The sequence below is a fragment of the Phallusia mammillata genome, chromosome 8, assembly GCF_965637545.1.
Source record: "Phallusia mammillata chromosome 8, kaPhaMamm4.hap1.1, whole genome shotgun sequence".
In the NCBI taxonomy this organism is placed as follows: Eukaryota; Metazoa; Chordata; class Ascidiacea; order Phlebobranchia; family Ascidiidae; genus Phallusia; species Phallusia mammillata.
The window spans coordinates 2584617-2599083 of record NC_137259.1 but is presented as its reverse complement, the minus strand read 5'-3'; the positions used below and the strand labels follow the sequence as shown (position 1 = coordinate 2599083).

At 39.2% G+C, this 14467-nt stretch overlaps 1 protein-coding gene across 3 annotated transcripts in view; it reads left to right on the top strand.

The window, feature by feature from the left end:
- LOC145204308 (uncharacterized) overlaps positions 1 to 14467 on the top strand; it is a 38300-nt gene that overhangs the window by 2099 nt on the left and 21734 nt on the right. The window contains exons 1-2 of one of the 3 annotated variants that reach the window (XM_080076801.1): positions 3175 to 3411; positions 12927 to 13024. In XM_080076801.1, coding sequence (XP_079932927.1) covers position 3411; positions 12927 to 13024 — 99 coding nt within the window. In that variant the 5' untranslated portion in view covers positions 3175 to 3410. Of the gene's footprint in view, positions 1 to 3174; positions 3412 to 10277; positions 11137 to 12926; positions 13025 to 14467 lie in introns of those variants that run through there. The other 2 variants (XM_080076799.1, XM_080076800.1) reach the window with 2 other exon arrangements.

Here is a 14467-nt window from a genome sequence, read left to right as displayed (position 1 = left end):
CAGTTCGTTTGCCAAATAGAAACGCATTTTTCTTAGCTTTTAATGCTTACAAGTTTATTTAAAATGGTTGAAGTATATTCTAAAAAACATAATTTTACGCTAACATCGTCTTTGAACTGGAATTACCGGTTCAAAACCCGTTAAGAAGTCAAAACAACGGTTGGTTAGCGTTCGTTTACGCATGAAATACGTCTGCGGTTTATGAACAGGACTGTTGCCGTTGGGTTATCCTTTCATTTGCGGTTCTTTACCTTGAACAACAACTATGGTTGCTCACTATGCATTCAGCATAAAGTCAACTCTTGCATAGTTTACCAGCAATGGATTCCAATTGCATCATGTAAATGCAACGGACATACATGTTACTATAGTATCTGCACTTTTCTATATCCTTCGGTTTTAACGCATGTTTTACGATCTGGAAAACAGGGTAAAAAATTGTATTTAAGACCCAATAGCTGCTGTTCCAAATTGAAAAACCGCGTGGTCGCCGTGTTTGATATACCACATGTCTCTTTTATGCTAGCGTGCAATGGTATATCATGCTTGTGCCTTGACTGTTAATACGTATTCAAAAGCATTCTTATTCAATGTGGACAATAGTCTGTTTAATTTGAGACAGCCTGTCAGAGCCTATCTCTTCATGGCTGACAAGCTGTTGTCATTTTGTATTCACCCTGCAACATGGTCTATTATATCTTGCTTGCTGCTCTTATGTAATTAGGAGAACATTTTTTTGCAACGTTTGGCTTGTTTTTCTGTTGTGTGGTTCATTGGCCGCCAGTTTGTTGAAATACTACATCTTGTAAATTAAAACGTAATTCCTCTACTAAATAACTCTTTCACCAACAAAACAAGTATGTTAAGGGTTTGCCTACACAGCGTTTGATCGTTAGACAAAGCTGTGGTCCAAGTTAGGTGTAGCAAAGAGAAGAATATATCTAAAGTAGTTGCAGTTAGCAGAATTTTTTTTTAAAAAAATTTCCATTGAGTCAGTGTATGTTCTTACCCGCTGTTTAAACGCACGTTACTGGTTTGTGTTCGGGGGTTTAGCGAGGATGTTATAAAACGATATTTTTCCTTACTGTTTTTTTGGTCAAAAAAGAATCCTAAATGTTCAGTTTTCGAATACCTGTTGTAAAACGATAGTGTAGGTTTCTAGCACCGCCCATTGTTTTACCAGAAGAATTTCGCATTGCTAATGAAATCAGCGATTGTTTAAACGTGTGCATTACAAGTTATTTGGCTGTTTTGCGTTTGGTCAACACCTATAAGTTTGTATTTTGTATTTCAAACTGAAAAATACCAAAAAGCACTTATATTCAGCAACATTAGTCAATTTCCGTGTTTAGTATATGGTTTTGATAAAATTAGTTCAGATATCCCGTAATAGTTGTGTAGATTTATTGGGGTTGTTATGTTGCACCTAGTTTTGCAAGTAGCACAAACATATCTCCAAATTCTGTGGGCTGTAAGCCCCTCAACGACTGCTTTGTGTTTGTGGTCGCCTGGTTTGGCCTTTTCAAACCCAAACACGCAATATCTTTCCGATGACTCAAAGTGGGTTGGGCGTATTTCGTTAACGTTCGTACCGTGCGCTTGTTTAGTGCAAAAGTTTGCGTTTGATATAAAGAACAAAACAATCGCCTTTGTTTTGAAGCTTCAACAACGAAATTTACTAAATTTTGGAACTTTTTACAAGGTTATGTTAATTTTTTCGTGTTAATTACGTTTGATCATACGAATTATTAAAGTTTTGGTCAAAATATTGTAAATTTGCTCACAATGCTAGTTTTTTGGGGTAAACAGAGTGCATTAGTTTAAGTCTAAGTTTATTGGATATCCTATGTTGGAAAACGACATTGCTGTGATTGCTGCTTTCAGGCATCGCATTTTTCAGCAAAAAGGCCTTCAACGACACTTGAACGAGAAACGTGGTCAGAAATAATACAGTTTCGTAATCGTTCAAAACCATTGAGTCAGCAGACGCTAGTCTTTACCTAACCCGGTTTTCATCGGCCTGAGTGTTTACATTGCTCAAATTTTCCACAATTTGCAACATTTACTTAAAGTCTGGTGCGTCTGCGGTAGAGTTTAAATTAGTTCATGGGCGCTTATGGTAAGTGATCAGAACAGTTTACATTGGACAAGGCCTTGTCTGGTTAAAACGGGTCATTCTTTGATCGTAGCAACTTAAATAGGCCTTGCGATCTATAATAAGGGTGAAACTATATGCTTACATTACGTATGTAGTTTGTTGTGTACTTTACTGTTATACAACTAATTTTCCAATGCTTCGTTTCTGTTCCGAACGAAGCCAGTCGCCCAGACTCTGCGTACGTTCTCGTAATCTGACGAGCCGCTTCTGGCCTGCCGACGAAACCTTTTTTTCTTTCTTGTTTCTTTTTTGCTTGTGGAGGGAGGGCATGAGCGCGCGCTGGGCACACGCGTTTCGTCTGGCGATGCAACTTGACAGTGGACACAACACCGTCTGGCTCTCCTCAAATGTCACGCCTTGACCGTGTCAGCTTTCTCAACGCAGCAGAAAATTTTCCGCCACTCCTACAGCCTCAGTCGACTCTTAAAAGCGAAAATACTGGCTTATTTAAATTTCAAAGTTGGAAATTCAAAATGGTTTGCGAATTTTTGTTACATGTGCAAACCATCCAGTGGCATAGATTTGTATGAAATTTAATAAAAAATGCTGGTTGAATTAGGGTTTGTACGTTAAATGCTGAACGATATTATGTTCCCGCTACGAGTTCTGTTCAGTACACATTACGGCTACGCTCTGTGGGTGTCCTTCGGCTAAGTTTCATAAAGAGAAGAGCGAGAGAGCGGTGCCCGAAGCCTTGCCGCGGTCAAGGCAGCAGCAGTTGTTTCTCCTACTTTTCTCTCCTGAAGCAGCCGTCCAGACTAGCGTGTTATTATTGGATATCACGGCCAGTGGTCGAGAGGGCTTAGCTATCCAACATTAGTCTGGGTTTGAAACATCTGTCCTTAAAGGTATAATGCCTTTAAGTCTCAAAGGTTTAGGTATAGCAGCATCAGACTTAGTTTAAACCGTGCTTCTAGTGTGTACATTAATTTAGCGGGACTTATAGTGTTTCAGTTGGGCAAGGTTTAGTGTTTTCAGTTTTGCAGCATGTAGGCTTTGAAACTTGAGAGGTCCTGTAACATAGGTGGAAGCAGTTTGAACATATGCGTCATTTTCCAGTCAGACGGACGTTGAACTGACGTGGGCACTGGACAATCGTTTCCTTGTGTCAGCGTGTAGCTAGAAAAGCCAGCAGTAGTTTTGCCTCAAATTTGAATCATGGCGCCAATTGGGAAATGACTCAGAAAGACAAAGTGGGAGTTGTGAACCTCTGCAACTAGCGACCACCTAAACGGAACCACCCCCTACGTACAGTAAGTTCTTTTATCCATTTATTCCTCAAATTTGCGTGGACAATGAAGGCTACTGTTGAACCATAAGTTGCCTCAGTTGCCCTCTGCCGTATGGGCCATCTGAAGCCCACAGAACGTCCAGCTGTTTTGCAAAATACGGTTGTAATTTTATACCTTTCATTTCGGAAAAGCTTTGCAAGTTGCAACACCTCTTTGACATTATAGTACGCCAGGCCTCGTGCATCAACGCTTCAGGGCTGATCCCAGTTATGAATGTAGGTTTATAGCAACCTGTTTAGCCTATTGAATACACCTTTGGTTTTCTTTTGTTGTGGAATTTATAAGTGTAACTGTCATACAAAATCTGTTTGAAAATCTTATATTGAAACCTGTTCCAGCCAACCAATGATAAAAACTTTTCTGGATGTGTAGTTTTTTAAACTAGTAGATGCAACACACTAACTGCTGCACCGTTGCTGTGTTATTATAAATCCTTGAACGATAGAAACGAATCCTAGTTTCATAATTACTGACTTCTTCATGTATAGTCAATGTAACCACGGGGTTCTGGTTTAGCGTTAAGTAGTATTATTGTCTGGTTAAGTACTGAACAAATGACCCTCATTGAATGGATTTTAAGCATCTGTAGGATGGCGTGATGGGTATGAGGTATTCAGTAGTGTTGTGTCAGTGAATATTACGGTCTGGTTTTGATGCAGACATTTTTCGCAACACCAAACAACTAAAAACAAGACCAGCGTTTTTAGAGCCTTAGAAACATTTTGCACAGCATGGAAATAATGTTAGTATATGTCCTTCTTGACCTGTATCATTAAATCATTCGGTTGAACGCCAAAGCTATTGTAACTAAAACTATAAAAAGATGCAAAATTGCAAAAAGCGACTGTTCGTTCATAACCTTAGCTATTCATTTTAAACGCTTAACGGGCAAAAATATGTTTTGTTCTGGGTTTTTTAACCGAAAATGCGCCAAATATAACCGCCAGTTTAAACGCTAATCTTAATACTGTACTAGTGGTCAACGTAATTTCAATATGTCGTGTATGCGTATAGGGAGGTCCACTCGAAATTCAAACAAACACTCCCAACAACTATTGTCCAGACGTAAGACTCACACTATGAACGAAGCTGTGTGGTCAAATCGCCAGTCACCAAACAAACAAAGCTTTCACTTAAAAACGACTTCATAGACAATGTGCATAAACTGCCGAACTTCCGTTAAAAACGCTTTTTCTGGAACAGTACTTCGCTTTTTTTTTCATTTACGTTATTTTACAAAACCTTCTAAATGCGGCGAGAAAACAAAAAGTATGTAACGATATAGGGATTTTATGATTTGCTATAATTCATGAAACGTTTGTGTTTGTTTTTATTAGGTCAAGGCGCTGTATTTAACGGTCTGACTTATACGTTGAAATTTCCTCTGGATAAATGTTAATTTTTTTTAAGAATCGTTTCGGTTACAGTGACAAATGTTTTTTGTTGGTTTACCAAGTAGGATAAGTCGTTAATGTGTGCGTGTGGCCACAGTTGTCTATTGACGCTGGTTTTCAATTGTTACTTTATTGGCTTGTATCTATTCTGTTTATTACCATAAGTCCAAAGGCCATAATGCTATCTCTGCCTGTTGCTTTAAATATTTTGCTCTGATTTTTGACTCCAGCTAAAAAGCAACGGATTTTTCGAAGATTTTAAACATGACATAGAACCGACTAGTTTGACTGACTATATGTCAATTCTGAAAGAAAATACCATGGTTTAAACATGGTAAAATGAGAAAAAGCGCAGTAAAATACCACCGTAGGGGATTTTCCGTTCTATTACCGACGTATTTTTAATTAAAACGCCGTACATTGCCCAGTTCACAATGGCGATAAAGGTGAATTTTTACGAATTGTCAAGGAAACATGAAAATAGATGACAGGCCTGTGACATGAATTAGGACGTTTGATTTTTACTCTTTTTTGGCTTTACCTTCGGTTAAAGGTCGTAATGACGTTTTTGACACGAATACCGTGTGCGGTATGACCCTTTCGTTTGGACTTTGGATTCTCTTGAAGACATCACGCTAGTAGTCTTATAAATAATCCGTGTTTTTTAAAGACAAATTAACGAATAATTAGTTAAGCTCCTAAAGTGGCAGGTTAACAGACTGTAGTATTTTTGGGCTCCAAAGAAAAATATTTCAGTTTGTTGATTTAAGGTAAGCTGGTTTTTTCAGGCCCCGTGCAGAAACTTAAATTGTGGATAATGTTGTAATATTGAAAGGAAACTGTTGATCTTTATAAATGTATATATATATATATAGCACAACTTAATTGGTTTGCAGCAATCATTATGGTCAACTGTTTTCTTAGCCCGAGTCTGCAGGTTCACATGAGTTCGGGAAAGATTTTCGTGAATTCGTGATCACCTCACGACACACAAAAGTATTTTTGTTATCATCTCCATACAGTTTTTCATTATTTCACACTTTAGTGAACACTTCATATGGTTATAACGCTCCAAAGTGGCCCGAGAAAATAGTTTTGAGAAACGGTGTGCCAGTCACACAGGTATATTGCCCTTCTTTTCCGATTGAGGTGGACATAACGGATTTATCTGAAGAGGCTATTATCCACTGGAACTTGTTTATCATGTGGAATCCACTATTCGAAAGCCAATCGACTCTCGACAAAGGCTCAAGTTACGAAACTGTCTGGATCAGTGATATAAAGCCTTTGTATGTAAGGTTTGCCCATCATTGCTGAAAGTCCACACCAGGTCGACTTGTTGCTTTAACAATCCCAGATGCACTGTAGCTGCATTGAAGTACCTGACGAGTGCTGAGTCTGACTATCTTGTGTTTTTTGTCACCGCTAAGCCGCCGTTGACAGGGATAATCAAGGGATAAGTTAGTCGTGAACAATGATGGATTAGTATTCGACTTGTTCTATTCTCTATAGCACTAATTCGATTTATATTTTGACAAATTGCAGAAATCCCTGTGTTACGTTGAAAAAGCTGTCATCGAACCCAGTTGAGCGCCGCCTGTTTTTCATTCATGTTAGATTTTTTCTGACGATTATTTTGTAGCCCTAAAAAAATTGTATTGTAAAATGAAAACGACTTAAATTTATTGCGATTATGTGACTAAGAGCTAAGATTGCGCTTATGGGTAATGCATCTTTGTGAATTATCCTGCTAAAAACGGTGTTTTTAGACTTGTTTTTTTAACCTATAGTAAAACATATCAAAAACAAATTTCCTTAAAAATTGCAACCTTATTACTATATTATTGGCATTCTAAATATGCATATTTGACTTCTGATTACTAATGTTTAACGCGAATTGCTGGGTTGTATGTAATTATGTGTGGGAAATCCAGATGCAGTTCATTTGTCTATTTCCAAGTATTGGTCTTCCTCTTCCAAGCTGTCTGCAGCCTTGACAGGTACACATCGGGTAATTGAAAATATATTGTCATTCTGTCTGGCACCTTGACGGCGTCATGCAATGCTTTGAAATGAACCCGAATAGCTCAAGACAGAGCTGTACAGTTGTTTTTGTGTAATCGTTATTCAGTTGAACACGTGCCTGGTTTGTTAATGTAATACAAAAATAAAATATCGAAATGTGTACATTTCGCCGTTTCTGGTGAAAATTGCTTTGAAACGCACTAAATAATCACATTGTTCAATTTGCTTTAAAAAGATCACTGAACGTACGGTTGCAAAAAGCTCGTTTGTGTAGAAAAACGGCTTAAACTTTGCCAGGTAATTGCCAGGTAATTGTTAGTTTTTGCCAAAACTGAAACTGAATTTGTATCTACGAAAACTTTGTGTTCCAAACACGTCATGCCTTGTCTTAACCATGTTATTGTGTAACGATTAACTGGTGTGGTACTAGACAAAAATACTTGTTGTTTTAACGAACTTGCAATTTTGCTGACGAATATTTTTGTCTCGCACCCCAACGCTTGACCGATAGCTTGTGTAAATATACAACCTGATGGATGCAACGTTTGTTCAGTTTTTTCTATGCCTAGTGGTGTTACTGCATTTTGACAATATGTATTTTACACACTTGCTAGAGCCATCTTGAACTTCTAGACACGGCGAAACTATTTGAAACATTGGCAACCGAAAGCATCAGTCTTAACAGTCGACACGATGCAATTACATGATGGTTTTATGGTCATTCTATGACCTTTGCAACTTGTCTTTAGCCATAGACTTGTTTGGCAAATATATGTAAAATCGAGACACTGTCGTATGTGGTTACTGAAAAGGCGTGTATTTTTAGACTGGCAGTCCAAGCCGACAATTTCGTGCAGTTTTTGCATCTTTTTTTCGGTCTTATGTTTTTGGTGTTGGCCTCGCTTGATTCTGACACTTTTTGAACTTGGTTTAGCGATTTGGTTTTCGTTTTATTGTTAGAAACCGTTCTTAACGTGGCAGTGATTCGCGAACCATTTTGTGCTTGCAAGTGTGCCATGAAACATTCGTTTTTGTAGAGTAGTCAACTGTCTTATGTATATATGCTATTGCTGCCAGGCACAATATCAAGTTTCTAGAGCTCTTCTGGCAAATGTATTTATATTCCGACGTTTCGACGTCCTATACAGGTCGCCTTCATCAGGGTAAATAACGCTGAATGCGAGTATTGTGTCGGAATAAAATACATTTGCCAGAAGAGCTCTATAAACTTGAACTGTCTTACATTTTACAACTTTATGACAAAATAACGGGTGCTGTGCATAACAACGCTAGAATCTTTTTTATCTGATTTGTCACTAAAGCCACCCTCACCAATCACAGTAAAATGACATTTTAGTGTATTTCGGCAACTTTTGTATTATTATTCTGCTAATTAAGACGCTAAACACACAGTTTATTAGAGTACCACAAGCCCCAATAGGTTAAAAACCGTCGTATCGTATAACATTCGTTAAATTCGGTTTGTCCAGTCGACTTCCTAACTGACATACCATTATCAAAGAAAAACGGTTAAAGGTATTTACTACGTGATCAAGGGCCATTGTCCACTCTAAAACACCGTTACCGGACATTGTAAAGGCGATTGTCCGAACTGAACTGAAGCATTGTTAACGGACATTTGTTATCCCGGTTTCCACGCAACTGTAAAACTCACTGGACATCGTTGGACCGTTCTCACGCGGCACGAAAACGATACTGGACATTATTTGCCACTAATAAGTGATGCTTAAAATTTCACTAAACTTGGCGCAATAAAAACTCAAACATACAACTTTTGCACAGCGACGGATTTAGTGTTTTCATTTTGAATTTCCTACATGAAATAATGACCCCAGTCCTTTCGCTTTTACTTGCAAGGAAATTACGGAATCATTTATCAATGCTGCACATGTGAATATTAAGACAACGACGATTTTGCAGACTGTGATTTGGAAATTGCATTCGGATAATAGTGACCATTAGAACATATGTTTGCTTGGGTCGTAACCAGTGGTGGGATTCAAATTTTTTGTCAGCCGTTTCTATCACAAACGTCATTTTTTCAGCCGGTTCTGTTGCAAAAAGTCCATTGACAGTAACCAGTAATGCTAACCGGTTCGCTGATCTCATACAATTTTGTGAGACGGTTCTATAGAACCGGTGCGAACCGGCTGAATCCCACCACTGGTTAAACTTGATGTGCCAATTGAGAAATAGTAAAAGAACTAGACATTCACGCCGCAAAAGTGTAACCTTTTTTCTGGACTTTAATGTATTTAAATTGTAATACAAACTGATATAGAGCACACCCATACCTAAATCTTAAATATTTTCACAAGGTTTATAATCTTTGATACTTTTTGTGGGAAGTGTTGCGATTAAACGGAGTAAAAATCTGCTTGGAATATCGGTTTAACTTTGGGCCTGACTTTCATGTTTTTTTGCCTTATGCTTAAATACGCGTCACAAACATCAGCGACTTATGTCCAGTGAACGGTATCAAAATCTGCAAGAATATAATTAAGGTGTGAAGCGTTCTACAGATGAAATTAGTTATTTTGAGCGTTTGAAATCGGCGTACATAAGGTTGTGTGATGTTTAAAACTTTTTTACCACGCAAACATTTAAGCAAGATTAAGGACCCCTTATATAATCGACTGTTATATAATGCAGATCTATGTCGTCCAGTGCCAAATCCCGTAAAACAGTAAGGAATTGCAAGTATATACCATCTCTTTAGTTGCATTTTGTCTGTTTAACGCATTGGTTTCCTAAGCGTTTTCATACATACCAACCGAATCATATTAAAAGGTATTTGCGCAATGGGTCCCTGACCAAATGTCACCTAAATACCTCTCGTGTAGTTGCTTTATTTAGTTTTTATGCGTTCCCTACAACCACCCATGCATCCCTAGTAGCTCTGTGGGACCCTATAGGTTGGGTCAACCGATTTTACATCAGTATGAGTAACGTTCAACGCTAGTAGCCTTGTGCATAAAGCAAGTGCAGAAACTGAGATGCTGTTTTCCTTGTTTTGACAAAATTCGTGTTTTTGACCCACCCATCTCAGTATGTGTTCGGGAACAATGATTAAGTTCGGGGAAGTTTCGTTAGTGCATGAAATACATGAGTAGCGCACGATATGTCCGTCTTTTCGTCTGTGCGCGTGTTCTAAGCGTCCGCCGTCCGTATGGCCGTTCACAATTCCTGTTCAGACACAGCAGACAAGAGACCTCGTGCAACTAGCCTGGCTGTAGAATGCTTGGCGTTCGTTACGTGGCATAAAAGGAACTAAATCATAGCGTCATGCTGTATTGACTATTGTTTCACCGCACCATTGGTTCGTCGTACGCGCTGCTATTCCACATTTAAAATCGTCACATCGTCTTTATTGTGTTGCAGAAACTGTATAGGCGCGTAGCAGTAGTTTTGAAGTGTCTCGGGATTTAGGGTGCACATTTGAGCGACGATTTCGATTTTTGGTTGTTGCTATCCCTTGGGCGGCAGGGGAAGCATGAAAACGAACACCGGAAGTCACATCTTCGTTTTCGTCACGTGACACAAGCGCGACAGGAAGCGTTTGCAGGAAACACGTGATCTCGTTGCACCGCCATCCGAAGAGACAGTGGGGCTCTGTGTTGTAGTGTACTGATGTGAAGGTCCGTAGCTGGACAGTGCCAGTGTCATGCGATGGAAGCACAAAGGATGCCGAGCTATTGAAGAGGATAACGCGTCTGCTATAGTTCCAATATGACGAGTGTTACCAGGTTCAAGCTAGCCATTGGCAAAATGGACGACATGTATAGCCATGACGGAAAATACACAGCATCTCACGGCGCAGAATCGCCCACTATAGACAATATAGACTCTCAGAGTGGACGGCAAGATGACGTGCAGACAATTCAAGGCTTGAGGTCAGATTGTAGAGGTTACTCGCCTCGTTGTGAAAACACATTGAGCAAGGGGTCGTTGTCAGGTTCAGAATCACCCAACGTTCTACAGTGTACAAGCACTGAGCAGCTACAAAGGCAAAACGCCAAACTTACAGACCTGGTGAATGAAATTGCTGAAAAACGGCGACAGTCGCTAACAGACCTTCAGCTCCAGCAGGAAGCAACGGACCATGGTCAATCGAATACCGGAGTCGGCTTCAATGCAGTCGCGTTAAGCGAAACTCCGGCCATTTTCCGAAGACTGTCTGTGGAACAGAAAGCACCAAAATGGAATCGTCGAAAACAAAAACCTCACAAAAATTTGCAACACCCAGGTGAAATGAAAATCCGTAAACGAATGGTTCTTATTGCGACAAAATGTGGCGGAAACCACGTTTTGTTAAAAAAATAAGTTCAAAGTGTTCAGACGGGTATTTGTACTCCATAGATGTACAAGGCCTTGTTTTGTCTAATCGAAATTGAAGGGTCAAAATTTAAAGGTCGCATATTTGTTATAACGCTAAATGCAAAATGTTGAGTGGAGTAATTTGAACTCCATAGATGTGAAGGCCTTGTTCTGTCTGATCGAAATTGGTTGATCAAGTTTATAAGGCCATGTATAATGTATATTGTTGTCGTTAGCTTTGGATGCAGACGGTCATCCAGCTGTTGGTTAGTTTGTTGTCGGGCGTCAAATAACAGGATGGTGTTTGTTGACGTTTGTGAGTTGCTGGAAAGATGAGTTTGGCTAATGACTCGATCTCATCTGCCAATGACTATTATACCAAACCCACATGCAAAGCTCATGTGCCATTATGTTTAGGACTAATACTTGCCCGTGCCAAGATCTAACACTTTGGCCCTTGTGATTGAACCGTCTGTGCTCCGATGTTTGAAATTGTTTTTCATACTGTTGAAAATGAAGTCAATCAAAAAAATTTTGCTATAAAATAAGCGTTCAGATAAAAACGAAATCTTTAAGTTCTACAGAACTTGTTTTAGTACAATAATTTACTTGCCAAGACAAAACCTGAGCATTCGGCGCTGTTGTTTGAGCCGTGAACTCAATCCAGAAATTTTTCCAACAAAACCAGGGTTGATATGAAGTGAAAATGTATTATGTATTACTTGTTTCGATTCAAACTTTGTCCATATTTATAGAAATCGCTCTTGTAAATACGTTTCGCGTCCAACTAATTGGCGAAAATCTAAAAAGTTTCGCATGTCGCTATTGCTTTCCGCAAGTCAAAATTAGTTTAAGTAGACTTTGTAACTATTATCCATACTGGTGTCTTTAAATAAAGTTAGGTTCAACTGGTTAAAAAATTGAACCCGTCGTACACCCAGCTAGACACTCCCAGGAAAGGCCATGGTTTTTCCGTGTAACAGGCCCCCAGCAGTCCGTTACCATTTTGCGTATGGCTCGTCCCACACAGACCGGACGCATATGTCCAGGCTAGAATTCATCTTCACAGTTTCCTCTTGTGCTCGCCGACGGCTTTTGGATATTCGTCAAACCAGAAATGTTCGCTTTGTCTGACATGACTCTTAAAATACGAAACTACGCCGTAATTACTTTCCTTCATTAAGTACTGTTGTGCAGCCTGTTTCGAAACTAATTTCCTTTTCCTTGCAATGTACAATCACTTTTTGTTATTAAGTAATGGGTGATTAAGCTAGACAGCGGTATTAATAGAATTTGATACCACAGGGCAATTTTCTATTGTACACAATTTCGGTTTAGCTAACCACAAAGTAACGTTTAATTTGTCAAACTATTTGTTTTTCCGTTGTTTAAACGCTCTTTGGACGTGGATGGCTGTTATCTTGATATCTTCCTGGTCGTTTTAGAAAAAAACAACCTTGGAAACAAATTCCGCTTTTTTTTAAGTCTTTACTGCCACGAGATAGCACTTTAAACTGTTTTTTAAGTGAAATAACCTTCCAAGTTGGCTGTACGTTGAAATGTTTGAAGGTTAAGTCATGATTTTCATGTTTGACGGGGGTTTGTATATTTTCCGTTTGATTCATGGTCGAGTTTTGTTTGCATATTTTCTGTGTAGAGTGTTGAATTGGAAGGTTTCAATTGTATTTTTAACACAATGTTTTGATGCTTATGTTTCAGTGGAAACGAACGAAGCACATGAAAACGAAGGGGACTTCATCACCTGCGGACGATGCAGCAAAATATTCCCTCTTTCAGCATTTGTACAATTCATACAGGTATGGGCTTTGATGTGTACATTTATACAGAAATCATTCTAAACACTGTTTATGTCTTTTTAACCCCTAGATGCGTTATAAATTGCTTTACATTTAGTATTTTTCAAGTGACGGGGTATCTAACTTCTGTTGGACGTTTTTAAAACTGAAATGATTGTAAATAAAACTGAAGTGGCTAGTAAATGGGGAAAATCGTTAGCATAGGTTACGTAACAACATTTTCGAATCAAATTGCTTGTGCCAAACGTTCGTCGCCGTTTATAGCTGGATATATATTGTTGCGTAACAGTATAACTGACCCCATTTTGCCCATCAAATTGTGTGTGCGCTTTCCAATTGAAACATAACATCACATACTGTAGGTTTTAACTTTGATTTGTGACCAAAGATTTTGAAAAACTCTTTTTTGCCAAATCTTTCGGCATGCAACAGTTCACTATGTCCTAATGCTGTTTTCAAGCCCCTTTAAACCCGTGATGGCGTCACAAACTATGTAAATGGCAAAACAACCACTCAACCCTAGAACAGCGTCACACAAAAATTGGAGGTTGAAAAACATATGCAAACCAATGCTACAGCAATTTACTTTATGACGCCATAGACACTAAAAGTGACATCACTATCCTACTATTCAAAAATAACCATGTCAGCCCACCGCAAAACCTGGGTATTCGAGTTTGGCTACCGGCCTCCGACCACCTATGTCAGTGTCGGGCGCATTGTATCGTTTGTGCCAACCTATATACATAGTTCACCACAGTGGGAGATGCGTTCTCTACCCCTACGTTTTGTAAGTCCTTGTCTGCGGAAACTAAGGAGCAACTCAAAGGGTTACGACCAGTTGAGGGATTCAGTCGGTTCGCACCGGTTCTATAGAACCGTCTCACGAAATTTTATGAGATCAGCGAACCGGTTAGCATTACTGGTTACAGTAAATGGACTTTTTGTAACAGAACCGACTGAAAAATATGACTTTTGTGATAGAACCAGCTGACAGAAAAATTAAATCCCACCACTGGTTACGACCCCTATTGCATAGATATTGATTCCAATTAACGTGTAATAGTGATTAAACGATAACCTACGTATATTCACCATCCAATATGCGTCTCCTTTGGACAATAAACGCAGCAATGACGTGAAGCCCATTTGAGCCATTCGTTTTCGTCATTGTACCAAGCTGGGCATGTCGTCCAGCGGACAGACCGTCTCCTTGTTCTGCCCTTGATCAGTCCTTGATCAGCCCTTTCTAAAATCCCTGTGGACTCGCTCTGGCGAACTTTGCGGTCACGTCGCCTTATGCCCCGTGTACGCATGCGCAGTAACATGATGGAAAATAGACATTTGTAATGTGCTCTCTGTAAGTTTTACAGATTAAGTTCTAAAGTTCTACAGGTTTCAGTCATTTGCTTATAGATAAAGGTATTGTCCCTGGTGTTTCTT